The sequence below is a fragment of the Ascaphus truei genome, chromosome 6 (genome assembly GCF_040206685.1).
Source record: "Ascaphus truei isolate aAscTru1 chromosome 6, aAscTru1.hap1, whole genome shotgun sequence".
NCBI lineage: Eukaryota > Metazoa > Chordata > Amphibia > Anura > Ascaphidae > Ascaphus > Ascaphus truei.
The window spans coordinates 52,972,429-52,995,332 of NC_134488.1; the positions used below are offsets into that span (position 1 = coordinate 52,972,429).

At 42.1% G+C, this 22,904-nt stretch overlaps 1 protein-coding gene across 5 annotated transcripts in view; it reads right to left on the reverse strand.

Moving 5' to 3' along the window:
- The window catches only part of UBASH3B (ubiquitin associated and SH3 domain containing B), a 115,820-nt gene extending 95,057 nt beyond the window's left edge, over positions 1-20,763 (reverse strand). Inside the window, exon 1 of one of the 5 annotated variants that reach the window (XM_075604282.1) lies at positions 20,283-20,763. In XM_075604282.1, the coding sequence (XP_075460397.1) occupies positions 20,283-20,410 (128 nt within the window). In that variant the 5' untranslated portion in view covers positions 20,411-20,763. Of the gene's footprint in view, positions 1-10,219; positions 10,281-20,282 lie in introns of those variants that run through there. The other 4 variants (XM_075604280.1, XM_075604281.1, XM_075604278.1 and 1 more) reach the window with 4 other exon arrangements.
- Positions 20,764-22,904: the final 2,141 nt, after the last annotated feature.

Consider the following 22,904-nt stretch of genomic DNA (forward strand, 5'->3'; position numbering starts at 1 on the left):
GAGAGAGGGGAGAGAAGGGAGAGAGAGGGGGCAGAAGGGAGAGAGAGGGGGGAGAAGGGAGAGAGGGTGGGTGGAGGGAGAAGGGAGATGGAGGGGGGTTGCGCGGCCGCCGGGGGGGGGGGGGGTGAGGAAGGGGTTATGTCCCGGAGCAGTGGTGGCAGCAAGGTGGTGTGTGTGTGTGATTTTATATATATATATATATATATATAAATATATATATATATATATATATATATATATATGTGTGTGTGTGTGTGTGTCTGTGTGTGCGTGTCTATGTGTGTATGTGTGTGTATGTATGTGTGCGTGTGTGCGTGCATGTATGTGTGTGTGCATGTGTGCATGTGTGTGTGCATGTGTGTGTGTGTGTGCGTGCGTGCGTGTGTGCATGCGTGAATATATTTATCAAAGTTGCACAATGTTAATAAATAATTTATCTCACAACATGTCTTTTTTTTAAATTTTTAAAATATTATATAATATACACACACACACACACACACACACACATATACACACACACACAGGTTCCCCAGTGACACACACACACTGACAGCTACCAAGTGACACACACACAGTGATACCCGCCTCCCAAGCGCGCTTGCTGTCTCCTCTGCCAGGACAGCAAAAAGCTCCTGGTAGAGCGAGCGGCAGCAAGCAAGAGCAAACAGCAGCACCTAAGCGCTTACTATGTCCCAGGCCTAAGACTCCGCTGCTGGGAGCCTGGGGTGAGCTCTCGCCTTTCTCGGTACAGCGCCTCCACCCTGGTGGGATCCCAGCATAGCGGGATAACCCCTCACAGGAATCAAATACAGTAAGAATAAACACACACACATGCACATATAACCGATTTCAATTCCATACAATACAATGTTCCCCAAACACAATACCCCCACAGTAATTACCACTCTGGTGGAGTTCCCCAAAGAACTGAGGGTGCCCTGGGCACCTAATCACCCCGGTGTCCACAGAACAATGCCACCCAAAGTGTGTGGAGTAGCGCTACCCCCTGTGTGAGATCGTTGGTGCACGGTGGTACCTTCCTGGTCTCAGGACAGGGTATAGTGGGGATCCTGAATCAGCATTGCCCGCAACGTGATCCCACGATGCGGGGTCTGCCAAATCCTCTCTCTCCTCACTGGCAACGTCCGTGTCGAGGGAGCTCCAGCAGGGGTGTCTCCCTTAAAGTCTCTAGTGTCTCTAGTGTGGCCTTTGGTCTGGTACCAGATCGCAGGCCGCAGATCACCATGTGGCGTCCGTCCGACGTTGCCCCAACACCGTTACTATTGCAGCAATAAGCAGCAATAAAGGGAAGCGTCCCTATCTGGGGGCATTCCCTATGATACACAAACTAGGTGCTGGGGCCTAGCTGGGGCCTTCGGAGCAGCTCTGGCCTAGTCCAATGGAGCACTGCTCCCTGGAAACTACCTGCTCCATTGGTGTCCCTGCTCCGACTGATGCGCGGAACCGTTTCACTCCAAACTAAACTGCCTCCACTCTCCTGAAGGATTCTGGGACATGGAGTCCCTTGCGGAGCCATTTAACAAGATGGCCACCGCAACTACTGGCTGCGCATGTGCACAGACTTCACTGCGCATTCATGAAGACTAAGATGGTGGTCCCCTGCATACAGGGACCGCCGCGGAGCTTGGGCAGCATCCGATCCTCTACAGCTTCCCTCTGCAGCCTTCCTCCCCACACCGGAGGTAAGCGGGGAGCTCGGCTACAAATGTTTTCATTTTTTTGTCGTCATGCTCTGCATTGTATTTGGTACTAGATGTTTCTTTCTTCCTTGACCGAAATCGTAGAAGGGAAGATCTTTTGACTTTCTTTGCCTTATCCAAATTTATCAATGAGGTCCTCTTTGTATTCCTTTGAAGGAATCTGTTCTTCAGAAAGAGTGCCTGTCTTTTGTCTGTCTTTAGTTTTGAGTTTGTCACTCTTTGTGACTTTTTTTTTTTAGACATTGTCATGTTATACAGTATGGTGGTTATTTTAACTAACTGTTAGGTCTATGGGACCTGTATTAAATGTTTATTTTGCAATCTGAGATAGCCCAAAGGTTATCTCAATTAGGAGATTTTGGAGAGTGACTCCATGTGCCAGCAGCAAGGGGATCTGTCTATCTAGACGACGCCTTAGGCTGCGGCCAGGGTGACGCTGAGCATTCGCACGTGCTCACGCTCAGCGCGATCAAACACATTGCTACAATGTGTTTGTCCAGTGTGAGCACGAGCATGCACGTGCAGAGATACATACTTGCAGAGGCACGTCTTGCAGAGACAAGTAAATTTGTTTCTGCCGCTCGCTGGCGTGTCACGTGCCCAATGAGGGCAAACCAGCTCCATGACGTCATGGCCGTGGCCCCGACAGCCCCCCCCAGCATGCAATTGATCCCCGTGGACAGAGTGTATTCCCACTATAGGCCTACCTGAGATGGGGCACTAAATCCAATCTAACTATTGTTAAGGGAAACAAGCATAAGTACCTCCCCAGTATAGGAGTAAAGCTACCAGGGGTAGAAGCAGAATAATCATATTATTTGCCACCAGTTAATATCTGAAGTGGAGTCTGTTTTTGTAGGGCAAGCATTATCAATGTATGTGAGTGAAGCTCTTATTTGTACTATAAAAGTTCCTGGCGCCTATTATTCTATCTGCATATCCACGCCCAGCCTGCACGGATCCAGCATTCTGAAAAGGTATGAGAGACTGAGCACAGCCATGACTGAATATGGTCCTATAGTGTTCCCCCTCATGACGTGGAGGCCCATATTCTTTTATTTTATTACATAGGTTTGAAGCAGGGAGTCTCCAGAGCTGACTTCCATTAATTTCCGAAATCCCCTACATTGGTTTGTATCTCGGGAAGTAGAGTCCACGGAGGTGAAATTAATGGAGTACAGCTCCAGAGACCCCCTGCGTCAAACCTATTTAAAAATAATTATAAAAAGCGCAGGAATTGCTTTAAGAGCTACTCGTGGAGACACAGAGAGAGGCTGCTTCTCTCTGGGACTCATCTGCGCAGCTCTTACAGACTGGTGGCTGGGCCGGCAGGCTTAATGCTGTGGTGGTCCCATTCAGAAGCAAGGACACCCACAGAGTTAATCCTCCTGGGCCACTTTCTGTTTCCGGGGCTGGAGTGCGGTCCGGCGGGCCGCGTGCATGTGACTATGAAAACAGTAATTCTGGACACATATCTATATATATCCAACTCGATGTAAACTCCTTTAGAGCCGGGCAAGGAGGGTTACATACATTTTCTAATATTGTTAAAATTGTCCTAATCAATTATTTTCTGGTTTCAATATCTCTCTAACCTTAATAAAAATTAGATCAAATGGCGAGTGTAGATATTTATCTTCTTTGTGTATAACAATACATACATAGCATATTTTTTTTTTTTTTAAGTCGGCCGTTTGTGAAAAAGTATATCAAGAAATAAGGAAGGAAGGAGGCCATTATGAAAGAATGCTAAAGAAATAGCACATGAAAAGGGGAACTTCGGTTATCAAAACCTTCACACACATCCTTATCCTCTTTATCAGATTTTGTGCTATACTTGTGACACAATTTTCCATATTTAATTTGAAAATGTGAAAAAAGACGTCCCAGCAAATTCACCCCAAGGTCAGACCGTGTAATGCTCAGCGAAATTGCAAAAAACCCAAGAGTTACATCGCAGACTCAACAGGCCTCAGTTAGCATGTTAAATGTTAAAGTTCATGACAGTACAATTAGAAAAAGACTGAACAAGTATGGTTTGTTTGGAAGGGTTGCTAGGAGAAAGCCTCTTCTCTCTAAAAAGAACATGGTAGCACGGCTTAGGTTTGCAAAGTTGCATCTGAACAAACCACAAGACTTCTGGAACAATGTCCTTTGGACAGACGAGACCAAAGTGGAGATGTTTGGCCATAATGCACAGCTCCACGTTTGGCCAAAACCAAACACAGCATATCAGCACAAACACCTCATACCAACTGTCAAGCACGGTGGTGGAGGGGTGATGATTTGGGCTTGTTTTTGCAGCCACAGGACCTGGGAACTTTGCAGTCATTGAGTCAACCATGAACTCCTCTGTATACCAAAGTATTCTAGAGTCAAATGTGAGGCCACCTGCCCGACAGCTAAAGCTTGGCCGAAATTGCAAACAGGACAATGATCCTAAGCAAACCAGCAAATCTACTACAGAATGGCTGAAAAATAAAAGAATCAAGGTGTTCCAATGGCCCAGTCAAAGTCCAGACCTCAACCCGATTGAAATGCTGTGGTGGGACCTTAAGAGAGTTGTGCATAAACAAATGCCCGCAAACCTCAATGAACTGAAGCAACGGTGTAAAGAAGAGTGGGCCAAAATTCTTCCAAAACGATGTGAGAGACTGATAAAGTCATACAGAAAATGATTACTTCAAGTTATTGCTGCTAAAGGTGGTTCTACAAGCTATTGAATCATAAGGTGTATTTAGTTATTCACACATGGCTTCTCCATTTTGGCTTTATTTTTGTTAAATCATGACAAGGTGTAATATGTCATGTGTTGTTGTTCATCTGAGGTTGTATTTACCTAATTTTAAGACCTGCTAAGGAACAGATGATTGTTATTATGTCCTGATATGTAAAACCATAGAATTCAACGAGGGTGTACTTTCTTTTTCACACAACAGTATATATAGCTCAAGGTATAACCAAAATAATGCAGGTGTTAGCACTAAACTGTGAACCCTTCCTTTTACCTCTGTAAAAGGGTTCACAGTTTAGTATTAGGACCTGCATTATTTTGGTTATACCTTGACGTGGTATGCAGGCTTATGACGCTTTGGCCAAAGAGTTTAACTAAATAACCAAGTAAAAATTATTATTATTGAAGTATTTAAACTTTATACGTATTACTTTAGATGTTTTGTCGATTGGATGTAGCATTGGGCACCCCTGTCTTTTATTTTCATTTATTTAAGTGCAAGATTAAAAAAAACATTCCATTCCAGTTTAAAATGTTTTCAGATGTTTACATTACAATCGAAAATTACAGAAATAAAACCTAGGTGACGCAACAATTCTACAGCTATTCTAGCTCACAAATCAATATTGCAAAAGGTCAGAGCTATAAAAAGGTTCTCAAAATAGGAACATGTTACATTTAGGTTTCTACATTTGAATTGTGATCTAGACAAAATAATTAAATGAAGGTCACAGTCCAAAGAGTATTTTCAAATCTATTTATGATGACATTGCAGGTCATCTTAGTACAAAAGGCCAAGTAGTTTTAGTTTGCTCTAGTTAAAGCAGCAGTCATAGCTGCCGTTAAAAAAAATAATTATTTATTTGTTTCCCTTATATATGTGCATCAATGCAATTCACACACTGATAAATAATTAGCTAAGTTGCCGATCGATCCGTTCTCCTGTAATCAATTGGTGAAGATTCAGCTCAGAGGTTCAATAAATGGCTGTCAGTTCAGCAGAAGAGGCCCAAAGATGCAAAGTTCTGTGGGGAAGATCATGTGACTAGGCAGTCACTAGATACAAATTGGTGCACTGCTAGAGAGAGGGCAGGGCTAAAAAAGGTGTGCCAGAGCCCATTTCAGAAGAGGAAGGGGATGTGACTTTGTAAATGGTTGCTATAGAAACAAAAAATGCTTGTTACATTATACTACATTAAAAATGTCATTCATAGCCGTTTAAAAAAAAATGCTGCAAGTATTTTCTCCTACTACAGACCTGATTTATTTAAAAAACACACATAGGATATTGCTTGGCCTGCAGCTTTAAGTAGAACAGTAACAAAGCCATTTAGTAAATATGGTCCAGTTCTAAAGGCAGAAGTTTCCTCCACCCCCCAAATTAATTATTTGCCCGTTATCGCATAAACAAAAATTATAAATATGGTAGTGGGGTCTAATATAAAAATTACCCATTTTGTTATTAATATGGTTTATGACATATTCCTTAAAACTTTTCAGTCTGTCATACTTATAGTACAGTATTTTCAAGTACAGGGTGGAGGTTCGCCAAGACACCGGTGAGCCCAAAGTGTATTTTGTTTGGGTGAAGGATCTAGAGGGATGGGCAATTAAGAAGCCTGATCCCGAGTATTATAAATAGGTAGTTCCCATACTCTAATGTTGGAGAGTTAGATTATCATCACTGACATAAGTGGGTGTATTGGTTTCTACTGTATTGCATATGATTATGTGTAATCTGTATTATCTTTCAGGTTCCAGACTGACAGATGGTGCAGTAAATTTGCTACGTATGGGGACATGGAAATTTCACCCAGGTGAGAGTGTAACATGATTAGTCTCTTCTGCCTGTTTCTCATCCATGTCACATAAGCCCTAAGTAGTCTAGGCTGTGACAGGCTAATCCTGTGGGCTTTTGACCCCCCTCATGCTCTTCTCTGAGTGACAGAAGTGTGGTGGTGACTCATGGCCTGTGTATATCCTATCTGGTGTAGGTACAGACCTTGAGCCCGCCCCTTCCTGGTTCCTCAGAGGGGATATGACCAAAGTTAGTCAGTCTGTTCCCCTCCTTCCTAAGGAGAGGATGCGAGTTCCCTCTCTTCCAATCCAGGGAGTGTGAGAGGCCAGTCAGGCCACAGGGCTGACTAGCCTGAATCATCAAGGCTCCAGACTCATAAGCAAGCACCATCCAGATGCCTGGGATCATATGAGACCCTGCACCGCTGTAATACCATCTATGCAGTGACTGCAATAAATCCCCTTAGTTACACTTTTACACCTGCCTGGATGGAGTCAGTGCGTGTGGTGTATGAGAGATGTGCTTATGAGGGGACTGCCTCCCATCTACTTGGAGCCCAAAGAAGCTGGAGGCGCTGATACCGAACCCAAAACCAAGAAGACACCAAAAGCCTGTCCTGGTCTTCACCTCATCGCAGACCACTCAGCTCTCCTGAACGCTCACAGGTATGCCGCACCACAACAGCTAGTAGCCGCAACTTGTATCTCCTAGAGGGTCGGGGTACATGTGCTACATGTATATGTTTTTATTTTCCCCAGGAACACTGGATCTAAGCATATAAGTTACTTATGTTTATATCTTTGATTAATCATAACTACGCAATTTACCTGTGGCTTCATCTCCAAAAGACATTACATAAAGAATGTAAACACCATCCAAAGCATTTGTTTACCATGTAAATATTTTTAAAGGTTTAACCCATTATTTAAAAAAAACCTTATATTTTATTGAAATATTCTTATTTTCAACTGGAGGCAGCCAGTCATCTTTGGTATGCATTATACGTTGTCACTGGAAAGCTGCATGCAGATGCATTACAAATATATCTAATTTTATTGTTATTCTAAGAAAAAGCCCTTGCCAGGTCATTATATTTATCATTTGAAAAATCCCAGGTGAGTGACTAGATGAGCCAAGGGGATCATATCTGCCATCATATTCTAGGTTTCTATGAGTATCTGAAATACTGTATTTGTGAGTTACTATGGGAAGTGAAAAATGTATGATAATTATGACAAAAAGTGTAAAATAGTGATTAAATTTAGCAATGTGGATTGTCGTGTTGACTGAAAAATTCACTAATAAAAGTAAAAAGCTAAATAACACAGAAAAAGCATAATACTGTATGGTCTTATAATAATATTAATAAGAATTAAAACATGTATCTATAAGTAAAGATGTAGGACTGCACTGAATTACACACTCTCATCAAAATAAGTGCAAGGATTCATATTCAAAGGCCAATCCAGAAGATGAAAAGTGAAGGAAGCATTGGCTGGTAGTATCAGTAAAAAGGTGAAGAGGAAAGCAGCATTTATGAGAAGAAAACAAAGAGAGCATTATCAACTACCATTAGTTCATGGGTTACCAATAGAAGGACCTAGGGTTTGGCTATATCCTGGGGGGAAGTAATACCGCAGTAATAAAAATAGATGGTAACTTGGTACTTCCCATTATTTATTACCCATTATTACTGTCTGCCGGCTGCTGGAGTCTGTGTGAAGCTGCAGCGGGTTCCGGAGCTTCCAGTCAACCCTTCCTTCTGGACACTTTGGAAGCAATGGGATAAGGGAGGGGGCGGAGCGGGGAGAACCTAAACAAAGCTGGAGCATGTAAAGCAGTGGTGGGCAACATGATATGCAGCTGCAGCCCGTCAGCCTCTGAAAAGGCTGCGCATAATCTATTAATTTATAACCCCTCCCTATACTCCTTCTATTGCCCCATATAACCGCTCCATATAAAATATCACTCTCTCGCTCGGTGCTGATATCTCTCCCCTCCCTCTCTCTCCATGTCCTGATCTCTCTTCCCCTCTCCTTGTGCTAAACTCTCTCCTTGCGATATTCTCTCCCTCTGTTGATCTCTCTATTAAAGAGACATTGGGGGAAGAGGAAGGGGTTCAGAGAGACATTTTGATGATTTTTTGTTTTCTATTGGTTGGGCCTATTTATCGCAATAAATTATTTAATATCGCTATCGTTTGAACTTTTTCATTATCGTCCAACCCTAGAAGGCACCAAAAAGTTGTCCCCTCCTTCAATTAATTGAGAGTATATGGAGGGAAAAATCAACTGTGGAAGTAACCTATGAGAAACTACTGTATGGCTACAATAGTGCCCTTCCAACGGGCATGCATAAAGTATGTAATGCTAGTTCGACTTCATTCACTGAGCTTTAAATGTCCAAAATGATGAATGTGAAAAAGACAGCAAGTACAGTAAATACTTGAATGCTTGAAATAGAGTGTATTAAGCAACAAGATCTACGTGAGTAGGGGGAAAGGGCACAGAATAAGGGAAGAAAGGTGGCTTCAGTCTTGGGTAGTGTGACAGAGTGAGGTCAGGTACTGGTAATTATGCCTGGAAAACATACATCTGAGTCCTTCATCCAGCACTCAGAAGGTTAACCAAGTAAGAATACTTGGGCAATCAGGAAGTAAACGGGGACAGCTGACAACCAGCATTGATAAGGAGATTACTGCCTGTAGTAGTTGTCTGACTCAGACTACAGAGCTGTCCTGTGCAAGCGCCTATCCAGAAGAATTTCGTAACTGCTCTCTAAGGACAGAGATTCCCAACCAAAGATACAGTAAGGACTTTAATATTGTTCCATAACTACTGTGGTATATGTTTAGGGGTTGAGAACTGGACAAAGCCAGCCAGCCCGATAAATAGGGCCTGGAATGTTTAGCAAGATCTCCCTATGGGGAGTAGGCGTTCTTTTTATGAGTTTGTTTTGCCTTAAAGGGACAGTGTGCCCAAATGTTTGTGTTGTGGAGAAATATAACCACTGAACATTTGGTTTACCCTGAAAATGCACGTGTGGACTCTTGCCTGATCTCGCCTACAGACCGTCCTGCCAGAGGTGGTGTTAGAAGTGGGATATTGGACGACCCCTGCATCCCAAAGGGCCACACAACAGAATTTGAGGGAATAAAAATGGGGAAAAACAATTTAAAATGAGCAATGTTCGCGGACGATGTTCTTCTATTCCTATCTAACTCCAATAGATCACTAGAGAAAATTCTTGAGACTATCGCAAGCGTTGGCTCTTTTGCTGGATTTAAAATAAATGTATCTAAAACAGAGCTCATGTACATAAACACGATGGATAGAGCCACAAAAAATAACAGGCTACGATAAAAGTAACAAAGGCCCCGATTAAATACCTAGATATATACCTAGAAGCAGATCTCACGAAATTATATGAAAATAATATCAAGCCAACAGTTAAAAAAGTACCGGAAGAGATGAGACCCTGGATAACATATCCACTGTCGTTCTTTGGCAGGGCATGTGTCATAAAACTGATATCATTCACAAGGCTGCTATATTCCCTCCAAACACTGCCACTGCTAATCAAGCAGAGCGATGTTAATAAACTAAATAAGGGGATGAGCAAATTCCTATGGCAAAGGGAAAAAAACATGAATAGCACTAATAAAACTACAGATGGCCAAAGAAAGGGGAGGAATTAACATACCAAATATACAGGACTATAACCTAGCCTGCATGCTAAGATATGTGGGGGATTGGACCCAAGGAAAGGACTACTACTCCTCCCCCTCCCCAGAATTAGAAAAACACTCTGCGGGTAAATTCACACTGGCAGAACTACTACACACAAACTGGAATAAAATGCCCCAAGAGATCAAATCCAACGTACTAATCAGGGACACAGTAGCTACGTGGCGAATAATTAGGAAAACGTTTAACTTTTCATACACAATCTCCAGATTCCAACCTATACACGGAAATCGGATGTTCCCTCTGGGAAAGGAACATAGCCTCTTTAGCAGCTTGGAAAAAAAGGGATAAGAAACCTAGAAACATTATAAATAAGGAGAAGAAAGAGTTCGTCATACAGAGAGCTAGTCTAAACATATAATATACCGGAAAAACAGGTATTTCAATATATCCAAGTACTAAACTATGTGAGAAAACTGCAAGACTACAAAAAACACATACTAGAAAACAACGCAAAAGACATTTACTTCAATCAAGTTAAGATACCAGATACTCGCTAACTGACATATATAAATTAGTGATCAAGACATGGAAAAAAATACAATTCAAGATAAAGGATATACACTGGCGACACATTTAATTGCACTGCGGCCAGATCCGCAAGCCGGGAGATTTCCCGGCTTGCTAGTGGCCGCCCCTCGGCGTGCCGCGCGTCATAGACGCGCGGTCACGCGTCTTCGGGAGCGTGCGCCCCCTGCACGCACGTCCAGGGGCTCCCCGAGGGAGCCCTGGTGTCCCGCGATCGCGGGACAGCGGCAGGGGGTTCCGGGGGACCCGGCGGACCCGGCAGCGGGAGGGAGAGCGCCCCGATCGGAGGGCGCTCTTCCGCTGCTTCGGCGCGCGCCCGTCACACTCGGGCGCGCGCCAGGCTACTGCTGCGGCACAGAACGGGCAAATGCTCGAATAAACTGTGCCGCAGCAGTATATGCCCTATGCATTACCAGACAAATTACGAATGTAGAAGCGGGCACAACGAAATGCCCCAAATGCAACCTCCCTAAAGCTAACCTCAAACACGGTCTCTGTATGTGCAAAAAAAATTACGCGTTCTGGACACAATACAATATATCAAGGAAGTTATGAAAATTAGCTGGATAAGACACCCCCTTCCTAAGATATTTGCCAATACCGAACCATGGTTAATCAAGATCAACCAAAATAAGGGAGCGATTCTCCCAACAGAAATGATTCTCCTGGTAGCCAGAAAAGCTATTATGATCAAGTGGTTGGATACACAGGCATCTAACATGGAACTTATAAAATCCCTCTTGGTTAAACTGATCACGATAGACAGAATATCAACCGAGCAAGTAGGGGATAATCAGTTTGACAAATTTGATCTAAAATGGGAGATGATTATAAACTCTTTTCCCCAGCTAGGACAAAGTAAATTCCGATGTCACTTGAGATAAGAATATAAACTGAAGCAGGTGGGAATCCTGACAAAGGAAATAGAAAATAAGGAGAACGTCCTATTACACAACATAACATAACAGATCGGATCAAAAACTAAGAGCCTAGTCAAAGTCAAATACAAATATGATAATCAAAAGACAGGACGGGAGTCACAAGAAAGCTACGAAACAAGGTTTTTTAGTTAAATGGTCGAGATATACTAGATCAAGACCAGTTATAAGTTTGAGAATAATAAAAAAAATGGGTATAGCAAATATATATTGCAACATGTGAGATTAAGCCGAAGAAATTAGACCTAATGCGGAAAAATACCCTGGTATACACAGCAAGAAAGTATATGCTCCGAAGTTCTCTGAATTGGGGTCCTAGAAAGAAAATAGGACAAATATATGTGACAAGACTGCAGAATATTATAGGATGTTCCATGTACGTGTAAATACAATATGTTACAATTAAATGTTTGAAATGTATCTGTAAACACCCTAATAAAAAAATTATATATATATATATTTATTTTTTATCTTGTACCTTTTTTCCCCCCCTCACAGGTTTTTTTTCGAACACAACAGCACATGTACTGTATTGCACATATATTTGCTCAATCACAGACAAAGATATAAGTTACTAGCAAGAAACACACAATGTTCTTAAGAATTCAAAGAATGCTCTAAATACAGTAGGAATATTTCCAAATTGTCATATTACACAAGCATACACAGTTGTATTAGATGTGCAGTGAGGCAAAATAAGTATTTCCATTCTCGTAAAACGTCTTCTTTAGTAACATATATTCAGAGAACGAAGCTCCCACACATTTTCCACACAAGGAAACAATGCTGACCAAAGGAAATGACATACTTAGCACTTATGAAACCCAATGACAATTTCACACTCAAGACATGTATGAAGCAACCAAAGTACAGATCTGTTTTCATTTGAACTGTTTTTAAAATTGCTCATATAACTTTATTGCAGTTGGAGGCGGTGGTCCAAACCCAACATGCTACAAAAGCTAAGCCTACGTATACGGACACTCTTAGGCCGCGTCCATTGTAGAATGTGCAAGCTTCTGCGCTCCTCCTCCTCCCCGGGGTCACGCTTGCAAAACAAACTTGTTTGTATTATCCCCAGCTCATATACCATGCACAAGCATTATACACTTTAAACATACCTGTTTACTAAAACATGCCTTACACTGTTATAATTTCTAAGTCTTTTGGCTATGAGGGATAGAATGAGAATCTGTGCTTTTATTCCCACTAGCCATATCCCCCACACATACTGCAAACCTGACTTAGCTTTTAAAATCCTCACAGCCTTATGTATAGCTGGAGTACCCCCAGAACCCCTGTACCAGGTTCTGGGTGATAGGGAATGAACTGGGCATCCCCCCTTGTACTAGGGACCCCTTTACCATTTCAGGGATACCAAACATCCCTATGTCCCATTTACCGAAGCATTGTGCCTATATGTATCCGGGATTCGGACCCGATTCCCGGGTACATTTTTGCAGTATCCAGCAACTCTGGACCCCAACTACCTAGGAACAATCTGATAAGACTTTCTCCGCAAAACCCACCCTGAAACTCATAGCCTAGCAATCTCTGCTTGCTCTGCCTGGAAAGGTAAAACCCAGACAATTCTTTATTGTCGCATAATTTTACACAATGTATTTGCAAACACTGGGCTCAAGAGCTGACACTCCCGAAACCCAATACATAGATCAGGGGTAACCAAGTGGGCTTAACCTTTATTATGAGCCTGGTTACCCCCTCACCGTCACACTGTTCTCCTATGAAACCTAGGATTTCCCAGTAAACACAAACTAGCCGACCGCTGAAGAGAATGACCCTTCAAAGTAGAGTCCCAGATGCCAGGCCTCCCTGTCTACAACATCCGAGATGCGGATGGCAGGGTAAAGGTCTGGCACCTAAATCACTTACTGTCCATTCCTCAAGTGGGGGAAAGTGACCCCGAACCAGAGACTGTAGCAACGGCCAGTGAGCCAGAGGGGTCCGACGAGAACTCAGTTCAGTGGCTGAACCAAATCAGGATCCTATGGAAGGAACCTCCTCTAGTTCAAATGGAGACTGGTGGGCACCTCCAGAAGGAGCAACGGGCCTGTGCCGCATGTACCGTCCCAGTGTATTCAACAAGCCGTCCACTTGACCCAAGAAGCCCGAGCTTCGTTCCCCAAAGAGACTTTGTAGAGACTGATTCACCCCTTATGAGATGGTCAAGGGCTCAAGCCCATGACCGCTACTCCCAAGAGGGAGACGAGGAAGAAGAGACACGCAGGAGTCATCGAGTGAGACACCCTCCCACTAGAGTGGCATATGATTCATTAGGGGCACCCCACAATGAGTCTCAGTAGCTGGCTCGGAGCAAGCTAGCTTTGATAATAATTATGTTTATGGAGTTGTTCAACCTGGTTTAGAGTATGCATCATTAAAGTTACATATATTCATCTGTATTTTTATTACATAAACTCATGTATGTTGTTCCCAAACGGGGACATTGGAGTCTCCACCAGGGGGATGATGTAGCCAGGTCCCCTACCTTCAGGTCTTTGGGGTGAGGGGATGGCTTCAGATCTGCTTGGGTGCCGCCAGCGCTGCAGGCGGACCCGACATAGGTGCAGGGAGTGCTCCTGTAAGGCTGTGGGATGTCAGAGGCAGGGCTGTGTGTGACCGAGTCACCGGAGCTCTGTGGTACACCCAACAGCGGGGGCTACCATTTTGTTTTGCCTCGCGCATGAGCCGTAGTAGTCTTGCGCATGCGCAGTATGGCCGCGAGTGGCAGCCATCTTAGAGCAGGCTCCGCAGAGGAGACCTAGGGACTGCAAGTCCCAGCAGCCTCTGGGGCTGAAATACCACGTGGGCAGGAGAGCCAATAGGGCTCAAAGAGCCACAGATGCAGGATATGGATCTTCCAGGTTGTGTTTGCTGTTGGGAAGGCCCCCAGATAGGGACGCTTCCCCGTAGTCACTACGTGTGTGCTGATAGTGGTTTGAGTATCAACATGGGACAAATGCCACGCGGTGTGTATGGCCTGCGGTCGTGGACCAGACCACAGGCACAACATGGTATTCAGCATGCATAGTTCAGCATACCTGGTAAACAGGTATTCAGCATGCATAGTTCCCTTAGCCACGGGGAAAAGGGGATTAATAATAATAAAAATATTTCATCTCCAACTTAGTTTATCAGTTTGTTAACATACCCACCTCTGGCTGATAATATCTTTTACTCGGAAACCATTAATAGACTACCCATTTATCAGTAATATGAAAAGATAACTATTGCTTATGCAGAGCCAAACTTTACTTAGTGCATAGCATCTTCAATTTTTATAGTTCAGCTCTGGTTTTGATTATATTTGTGACCAGTTTTCATTACACACTTTAATTATAATTTAATGTCTAAGAAACCTTGTGTTAATACAAGAGTGGGACATTAGCTGGCACTTGTGTGGTCTTTGTGTAGTTTCCAGAAAAACATGCAATTTTTGTTCTGCTGATGTGTCACATGTCTTGTTCTAGTCAGGGCAATAGTGGAAGGGATAAAGTGTAATTAAAGAAATAACACTAGATCCCTAACATAACTGCACTCAAGGTGTATAATAATATGACATAATTTCAGACTTAATAAGTCATAGAATCCCAATATTCTTAATGTTGCAACTAAATATATGGTGGTTCTAAATACACACTATAGCAGGGATAGCCAACTAACAAGAGTACTAAAACACAAAGACCGGTGGATTATTAATTAACTGTTCTAATAGGTTGAGCGGTCGGTCATTTATAGTGGTTATTGCAACAGTGGAAGGGATCCAGTAACATGTTGTTGCTGCATTTTGTACCACAGACATTCTGGCAGCCATTGGCGTTACTTTAAAAAGTATATTTCCATAATTCAAATGTAACCAAAAGTACTAATTAATTGCCCACAACACATCTGATGGAATTGTCATCAGGCAATCCTGAAACACAATAGTTGAATTTGGCATGTCTAACCAATTTAATGAGTGAATTTAGATTTTTGCCTAATTATTTTTTGCTTAATTTTGTCAGTTTTTCTGTATACCTAAATTGTATGAATGTTGTAGCATATCTTTTTTGTTGTTTCAATATTTTTTTATCATTTTACATTAATACATTAACATCTTACTTATATGTACAATTTTGTTAAAGAAACAATATTTTTACATCTAGCTTAGCAAAAACAATTATCTCCATAACAATTTTTCTTTACTATTTTCTGTATGTTGTAATGTAATTTGTATATATCAATCTCTTTGGATTCTTTTAATTTAAAATTATCCTTATTTTTTATTTTATAACAGAAAAGATAATTAAAAAAAAGGATAGATAAATTTGGGGCTAGAGAGGAAAGGAATGGGAAGGGGAGGGAATGCTAAGGGCTAAAAGGTAAAAGAGATAAGGGATAATAATCAACTATGATCAGAATTCTACCTAAAAAACAGAGGCCACAGTTCCCATACCTTTGTTAGGCTGGGCTCACCACGAACTAGACCGGACCCCAGTACTAAGGTGGGGATATTAGATACAACGCACCCACGGCAACGGGAGCAGGCCTAGTATGAGGATAGTTTGAGAATGCCAGGTGCGGGTAGGAGAAGGTAGTAGTATGGTACTTGCCGAGTCCTGGGGCGAAGCCAAGAGAGAGGTCGTAGTCCGAGAGCCAAGGTCGAGGGTAGGAGCCAGGGGGAAGGTAGTAGTCCGAGAGCGAGGATTGGAGAGAAGCGGATGGTCAGAAGCAAGCCGGGGTCGAATTCCAGAGAGAGGTCCTAAAGCCAAGCCGGGTCGGTACACAAGAGAGGAGATGACAAGGTTAAAGCACAAGGCACAAAGTGAGGCAGAGGAGACGTAACACGGAAGGACCGTGAAACTATGCTCAGCCAAAGAAGGGAAGGCTGAGCAGCATAATAAGTGCCAGGGTCCAATGGGGTTAAGGGGCGGAACGGAGGAGCGGCCACAGGGGACCAGGGATAGGTCAGGGCATAGGGGATCAGCTGTGGAGCCGATTGTGTGTGTGTGCAACTTGGGGATGGTGCACGCGTCCTGTGTGGGGGAAGCGCACGCGCGGCACGGAAGGGGGCGGAGCTTAATCCCGCGCGGAGGCGGAAGAGTCCTGGCCTGTGCGTGCGCGTAGCACTGGATACGAGACTCTGCCCTGGAGGGAGGAGGTCCGCGCCGTCGGGGGAGAATCAGCTGGGTGGCGGGCGGCTGCAGATAATGGAGGAAGCTTGTTGGAGCGAGGCGCTCCAGGATCCCTTACAACCTTATAGAATTGATCTAAATTTTGATTCAGTTGAGCTGAAAGCTTTTCCATTAATTTAACTTCATTAACTCTTTTAATTATTGTATGTCTCGATGGTACATTTATATTCTTCCACGCCGCTGCTATAGAGCAACGGGCTGCTGTAAGAACAATAGAGATCATTTTTCTCATCGTATTAGATACCTCTTCAACAGGCTTTGATAATAAATATGTTAGTGGGTCTAGAGGGATTCTCGTATCTGTAATTTCTTGAAGTATATTCTGGATCTTTGTCCAAAACTTTTGAATCTGTGGACATGACCACCATACATGTACCATATCTCCTCTCAGGCCACATCCTCTCCAGCATAAATCTGATATGCCTGGGGAGATCTGGCTCAGCCTACTCGGGATTAGGTACAATTGAAATAAAATGTTGTATACTGTATATTTTCTTTCGTTATCGTGCAAATTGAAGTTTTAGCTGCCGATTCCCAGATATCCTCCCAGCTTTCCATATCTATTTCTACATTGAGATCTTCAGCCCATTTCAACATATAATTATGATTCTGAGGAGTTGTTGCCAGAATTAATTCCCCATATATTCTCGAGATCAACCCCTTTGGATACACGCCTTTTCTTACAAAATCTTTCAAATTTTGTTAAATATCAGGAAATGTCTCTATTTCTCTTTCTGTGATAATGTCAACAAGTAATGTCTAATTTGAAGAAAACTAAAAATTGGAATATCATGTGTTTGATATTTTATTTGTATCTCCTTAAATATCATTGTTTTCCCTTCTACTACCAAGTCATTTACCATTGTAATATTTAGTTATCTGAATTGTTTGAATGTATTTTTTGCGCATCCTGGTTTAAACTCAGGATTATTAAATATAGGCGTTAATAACGATGGAGTTGAATTAAGTGAATAATTTTTTTTGTTTTTAGACCAAGTTTCCAATGTACATCTCATTGATCCTAATTTAAACTTCTCCACATCTTTCCTCTCCTAACCCAGTCCATAGAACTGACGTCAGTGAAAGTGGACTCACATGAAATGACTCAATCCCAGCCAGCACGAACTAGCCTGGTTGTTGTTCCACATCACCACTTGTTTCAATTGGGCCGCCTGATAGTATTTGATGATGCCTGGGACGCCCATGCCCCCGCCTCCCCTGTGAGCCAACATTACCGACCTTGCCACTCTTGGTCTTTTTTCTTTCCAAATAAATTGGAAAATTCTATTTTGGATATTTTTAAATTCAATTAACGGGACTTTTATTGGGATTGTCGGAAAAAAATATAATAGTTTTGGCAAAATATTCATTTTTACTGAGGCAATTCTGCCTATCCAAGATATCTGGAAGCTATTCCATCTTTGGAGATCTGCTTTAATTTTTTCAAATAGGGATGGATAGTTGCTTTTGTATAAATCTTGCTATGATTTTACAATATTAATTCCTAAATATTTAATATGTTTGGAATTCCATTTAAATTTAAACAAATGTGTAAATGTGACATCTCAGGTATTGTCAATTTTAAATGTAAAGCTTCTGACTTGTCATTATTGATTTTATATCCAGAAACTTATCCAAATTCGTTTAGTTGATATTGAAGATTAGGTATGGAAATTAATGGATTAGATAACGACAATATTATATCATCTGCACAAAGAGATATTTTATCATTTATATCTCCTATCTGAATTCCCTGAATATTTATATCTTCTCTAATTGTAGACGCTAGGGGCTCAATTGATAATGCAAAGAGAAGCGGGGACTTCTAATGAGCACAGTGATCTATTTGGATGCAAGTCATCGTCAGAGCATCATTTGAAAAATATTAAAGCTGTGGCCAACTCTCAGATTTGCAGTGTGCAAAAATGAGTTGTAGGAAATAAAAATTGTGATTAGGGACTCAAGTTTAAGCCATTTTAAATGAATGTCTTCTCCAGAATTGAAGTGAGATTGTAGGTAAAGAGTACCACTATTTTTTTTTTTACTAACAAACTAAATAGATTTACTTTAGGTAGGCTTTCCCTGTTTCTGCTTTCTAAGCTTAAATGTTGTATAAACTTTTGTAAACTATGTTTAGAATACATTTTCCACAATGTTAAATAAGTATAGAATGTGTTTGTCAAGGGCAGTACCATAACTTTTTTAAGTTACTTTGACCAGAGGTCTTCTGAATGTTGTAGAAATTAAGAGTTTCTTTGGGTATTCACACCATCATGTCTAGTGGCTCCAAAAGGTCTGTGTGCTATTTCAACACTATAAACGGAAACAATTTTTTTTTAAGCACCCAAAGCATTTGGCAATCTAGGGTCACAGAGTAACAACAGCATAATGCATTCTGCAGGGCAATGCAGGGTTGGCCTTCCCCTGATATATGTGACATGCAGGAAAATTATTTAAGCAGACTAAGGGGGCTATGGATAAAAAATAAAAAAAAAACATTGAAAGTGAATTGAAAGGGTGCATTCCATAAAACAAATATTTTCTCACCTAAAATCATTAGCAGCATATGTAATTATTCATGTTCTTACATTTTGCTTACATTTTTTATTGTTTGTATGGGGTGCGTGAAGTTCGCATATATGAATGCATTCAGAATAGTTTGTGTCCAGTTACATTTGTCTTTTTTACTTAAAGAAGTGATACATGCAACTTTTTCATACATACCGTATCGTTGCATATGTATGCCACTAACAAACTAAAACTCTGCCTCTAAGTCCACCCCATAGCACCATTTTTTTGCTAAGTGAAAAATAAAAAATACACATCAAAATTGATTTTATACATTGGTGCACCAAGATGCATACATCAGTTACTCTCCACTGTGTCCCTTTTACAGTAAAATGTATACATAGATCACTAAATTTGTAAATCATTATTTTCTAAAGAGATAGATAGATAGATAGATAGATAGATAGATAGATAGATAGATAGATAGATAGATAGATAGAATATAAGAATGTATATTATTATACCTGACTTTCCCTCAGCAACTAACCATTGCACCTAACTGCTGTTTTCATTGAATGATCACATTAGGTTGGTGCAAGAGGCCTTGAAAAAAAGGGTTAAAAAAAGCATCCCACCATTGGTAAATGCTCTAGCAATCCCATCAAACCTGGAAAAAGATTACATTTCCTAATCTCCAAAACATATTATGATCCTAACCTCCGCAATAAATTATTAATAACCATTTTAAACCACTCCTACCAAAGTGAAAACTGACACCACTATCTCCCAAACACTGCAGAAGGCAGTCACTGCAGCTCCCTTGTAATGCTGACACTGGCAAACACTGTACATACTACATACGTATGGAGCAACACACACCTAATATTCAGCACACAACCTATCGATGCATAAGGTTTCTAAAAATGAACATCACATATATCACTGATTACTATGTCTACCTGCTTACAGTATGTACTACTGAATGAGATACAGCGGTTTCAGTGTGAGAATAATGCATCCACAACCAAATGTAATGCGTTTTCTCAAACTGCATACTTCCATTTAAAAAAAAAAAACCCTATCTATAAACAGAAAATATCAAACAACTCACGCCCTTGCTTTAGGGAATCCCATCGAGAGAAGGATGTCCAGAGATGATCCATGTTTGACCGTGCCTGTTCTTTGCTGCCTGTTCGTTCTGGGGATGATTTTGCTATACAGATCATCCTTTGCAGCCATGGTATGAAACGTTACTGTATCATCACTCAGCAATCACAGAAACAAAGAGCTGGTAAAGGGAAAGAGCTTGAATTTTCAGCAGATCAGCACGTAACAGGCAGCTTCCTGGTGCAACACCACAAGCAAGCTACAAAGTCATCGTCAGGATAGGAAGTGACTATAATATTTTGTTTCTAGTAGATTGCATTAATAATCCCGATACCACACACGTTCCACTTTTTTAAAGATGTGCAATAGGTGCACAAAATAACACAGACCTTCCCTCTATCACTTCCTGCAGCCAGGTATTTTTTATAGGTAATTTGTGAGTGGATCAAAAGATGTGTTTGTGGGCAGACTTCCCTTTCTGTTAGTAAGGAGCTTACCCTTCTTAAAGTGACAGTGTAATAATCCTATTTGTCAGAAAGAAGGAATTCAGACCTTTGAAGCTGTTTTATGCACATTCAGTTGTTCCTCCCACATTAATCGTGCAAACAAAACATTGTTCTAATGTATGATATACATATATGCAAAAAAAATAATGAAAACGCATACCATGGTGTATTAATGTATACAAAGATGTTTAATCTTTTTAAAGATGGTAAGATATGCACTCACATACAGTATGTACAAAGGTAATTGACATTTGAGAGATAAATATCCACCGATATCCGAAAATGGAGTCCCAGGAGAGCTTTGCCCGCATGGGTTAATCACCGGATTACTGTGAGCCAACCGACAGGTTGACTGGCAAACAAACAGCCATGCTTGGCGTGGTAGAGTGGAAAGCATGGTAGGAAAGTTTATAACTCACTCAACTCCGTCCAATTGTGAAGACTGCATCAAATGACGTTCGCCCTACACGTTTCATCGCTTAATACAATATTGCATAAATCTATATGGAAACAGAGATGAAAAAATAATCAGAAGGAGAAATATATATTATCTCTGATGAAAAATATATGAATTGAAAATAAAAAAATGAAAGGAATAGATACAAAGAAATAATAAATTAAAAGTTTTAAATAAATGGGTAAAAATTGAAAAATAATAAATAAATAAATAATAATAACAAACATATATATATCTATATATATATATATATAGCCTGGGTCCCACGCAAGCCCCTTACCTTGCAGCTGGCAGCGAGTGCGGGCGGCGCTGCGGTAGAGGGGAGTGCGCGGGTGCCAACAACAGGCTATGCGCATCCCCGTGAAGTGCAGGTGCCTTGCAGGCAATTGGAGGGGCCGGGAAGGGCGTCGCCATATTGGGAGACTTGCGTATGCGCAGTGTTAAGTGCGCGCGTGGCCATTACATCCAGAGTGAAGCAGGGGAACTACAATCCCCAGTTGCCCCAGGGCTGCTAGTCAGATGGAGAGATACAGCCAATAGGGCTACAGGATTCACAGAGGACTGCAGTTGTTACTTTTGGCGCGCTGAGAAGCACGCCAGTCGGAGCTGGGACAAGCAGAGGGTAGGGTGTGTGTGCAGGGCGTCTGTGACCCCTGCACTAGGCCAGAGACCCCCTTAGGCCCCAGCTAGGCATAGACTCCCCTAAGCTTGTGGTTGCTGCAGGGACAGGCCCATTAGATAGGGACACTGCCCCTGTAGTACCAGTGTGAGGGACACAGCCAGGACGCGATTGCACCAGCACGGACCAGATTACCACGCACTGAGAGAGAGAGACTATAAAGGTGGGACACTCCTGCTGGACACCACCCAACGTGGAGGTGTACTCGTTACTGACGATGGTGGTGTGGGACTGGATGGCCCCTTTGTCTACAGTCAGCACTACCGGGTGCTGGAGTACCCGGCAGGTATCAACAAGTGCACCAACTTTACATATGTAAGGGCTGTAACATACAGTGTGCAGTCGCACGTTCCTATGCGAACGCGCGTGCACGTGCCGCATGCTTTTCCTGTATATAGTGCCGGGAGCTGCAGGTAATGTATGTGTGTGTGTGTGTGTGTGTGTGTGTGTGTGTGTGTGTGTGTGTGTGTGTGTGTGTGTGTGTGTGTGTGTGTGTGTGTGTGTGTGTGTGTGTAAATGGGTTGTGTGAGTGAAAGTAAGTCCTAGATAAGATTTTTTAAAGAAAAAAACTTTAATAAATATTTTTTTTTTAACTTCTGCAATTATTTACACACACACGCACGCACGCACATATCCATACAAACACACATCCACATACATTTGAGTGCAGGCAGCGGCGCAAAAAGATGAATTTCCTCATCTTCGCTGCTGTCTGTCGGCTCCCCTCTCCCTGCCATGCGCGCGCGCGGCCCTTCTATAGAAAGGCTGACTAACGTCAGCCAACTAAAAATCCGCGCGCGCGCACGGCGCAGCACGCGACCGGCACTATAGAACGTGCCTTAGTTGTGGGCAGCGCTGTCTCACACATTGGGTGGGTTGCTTCTTGTGGACACCAGGGTGGTTGGGTGCCCAAGGGCCCCTCAATACTTTGGAGGATATCCCATCAGGTGTGGACACTGAGTTGGAGGGCACTGTGGGCTTACG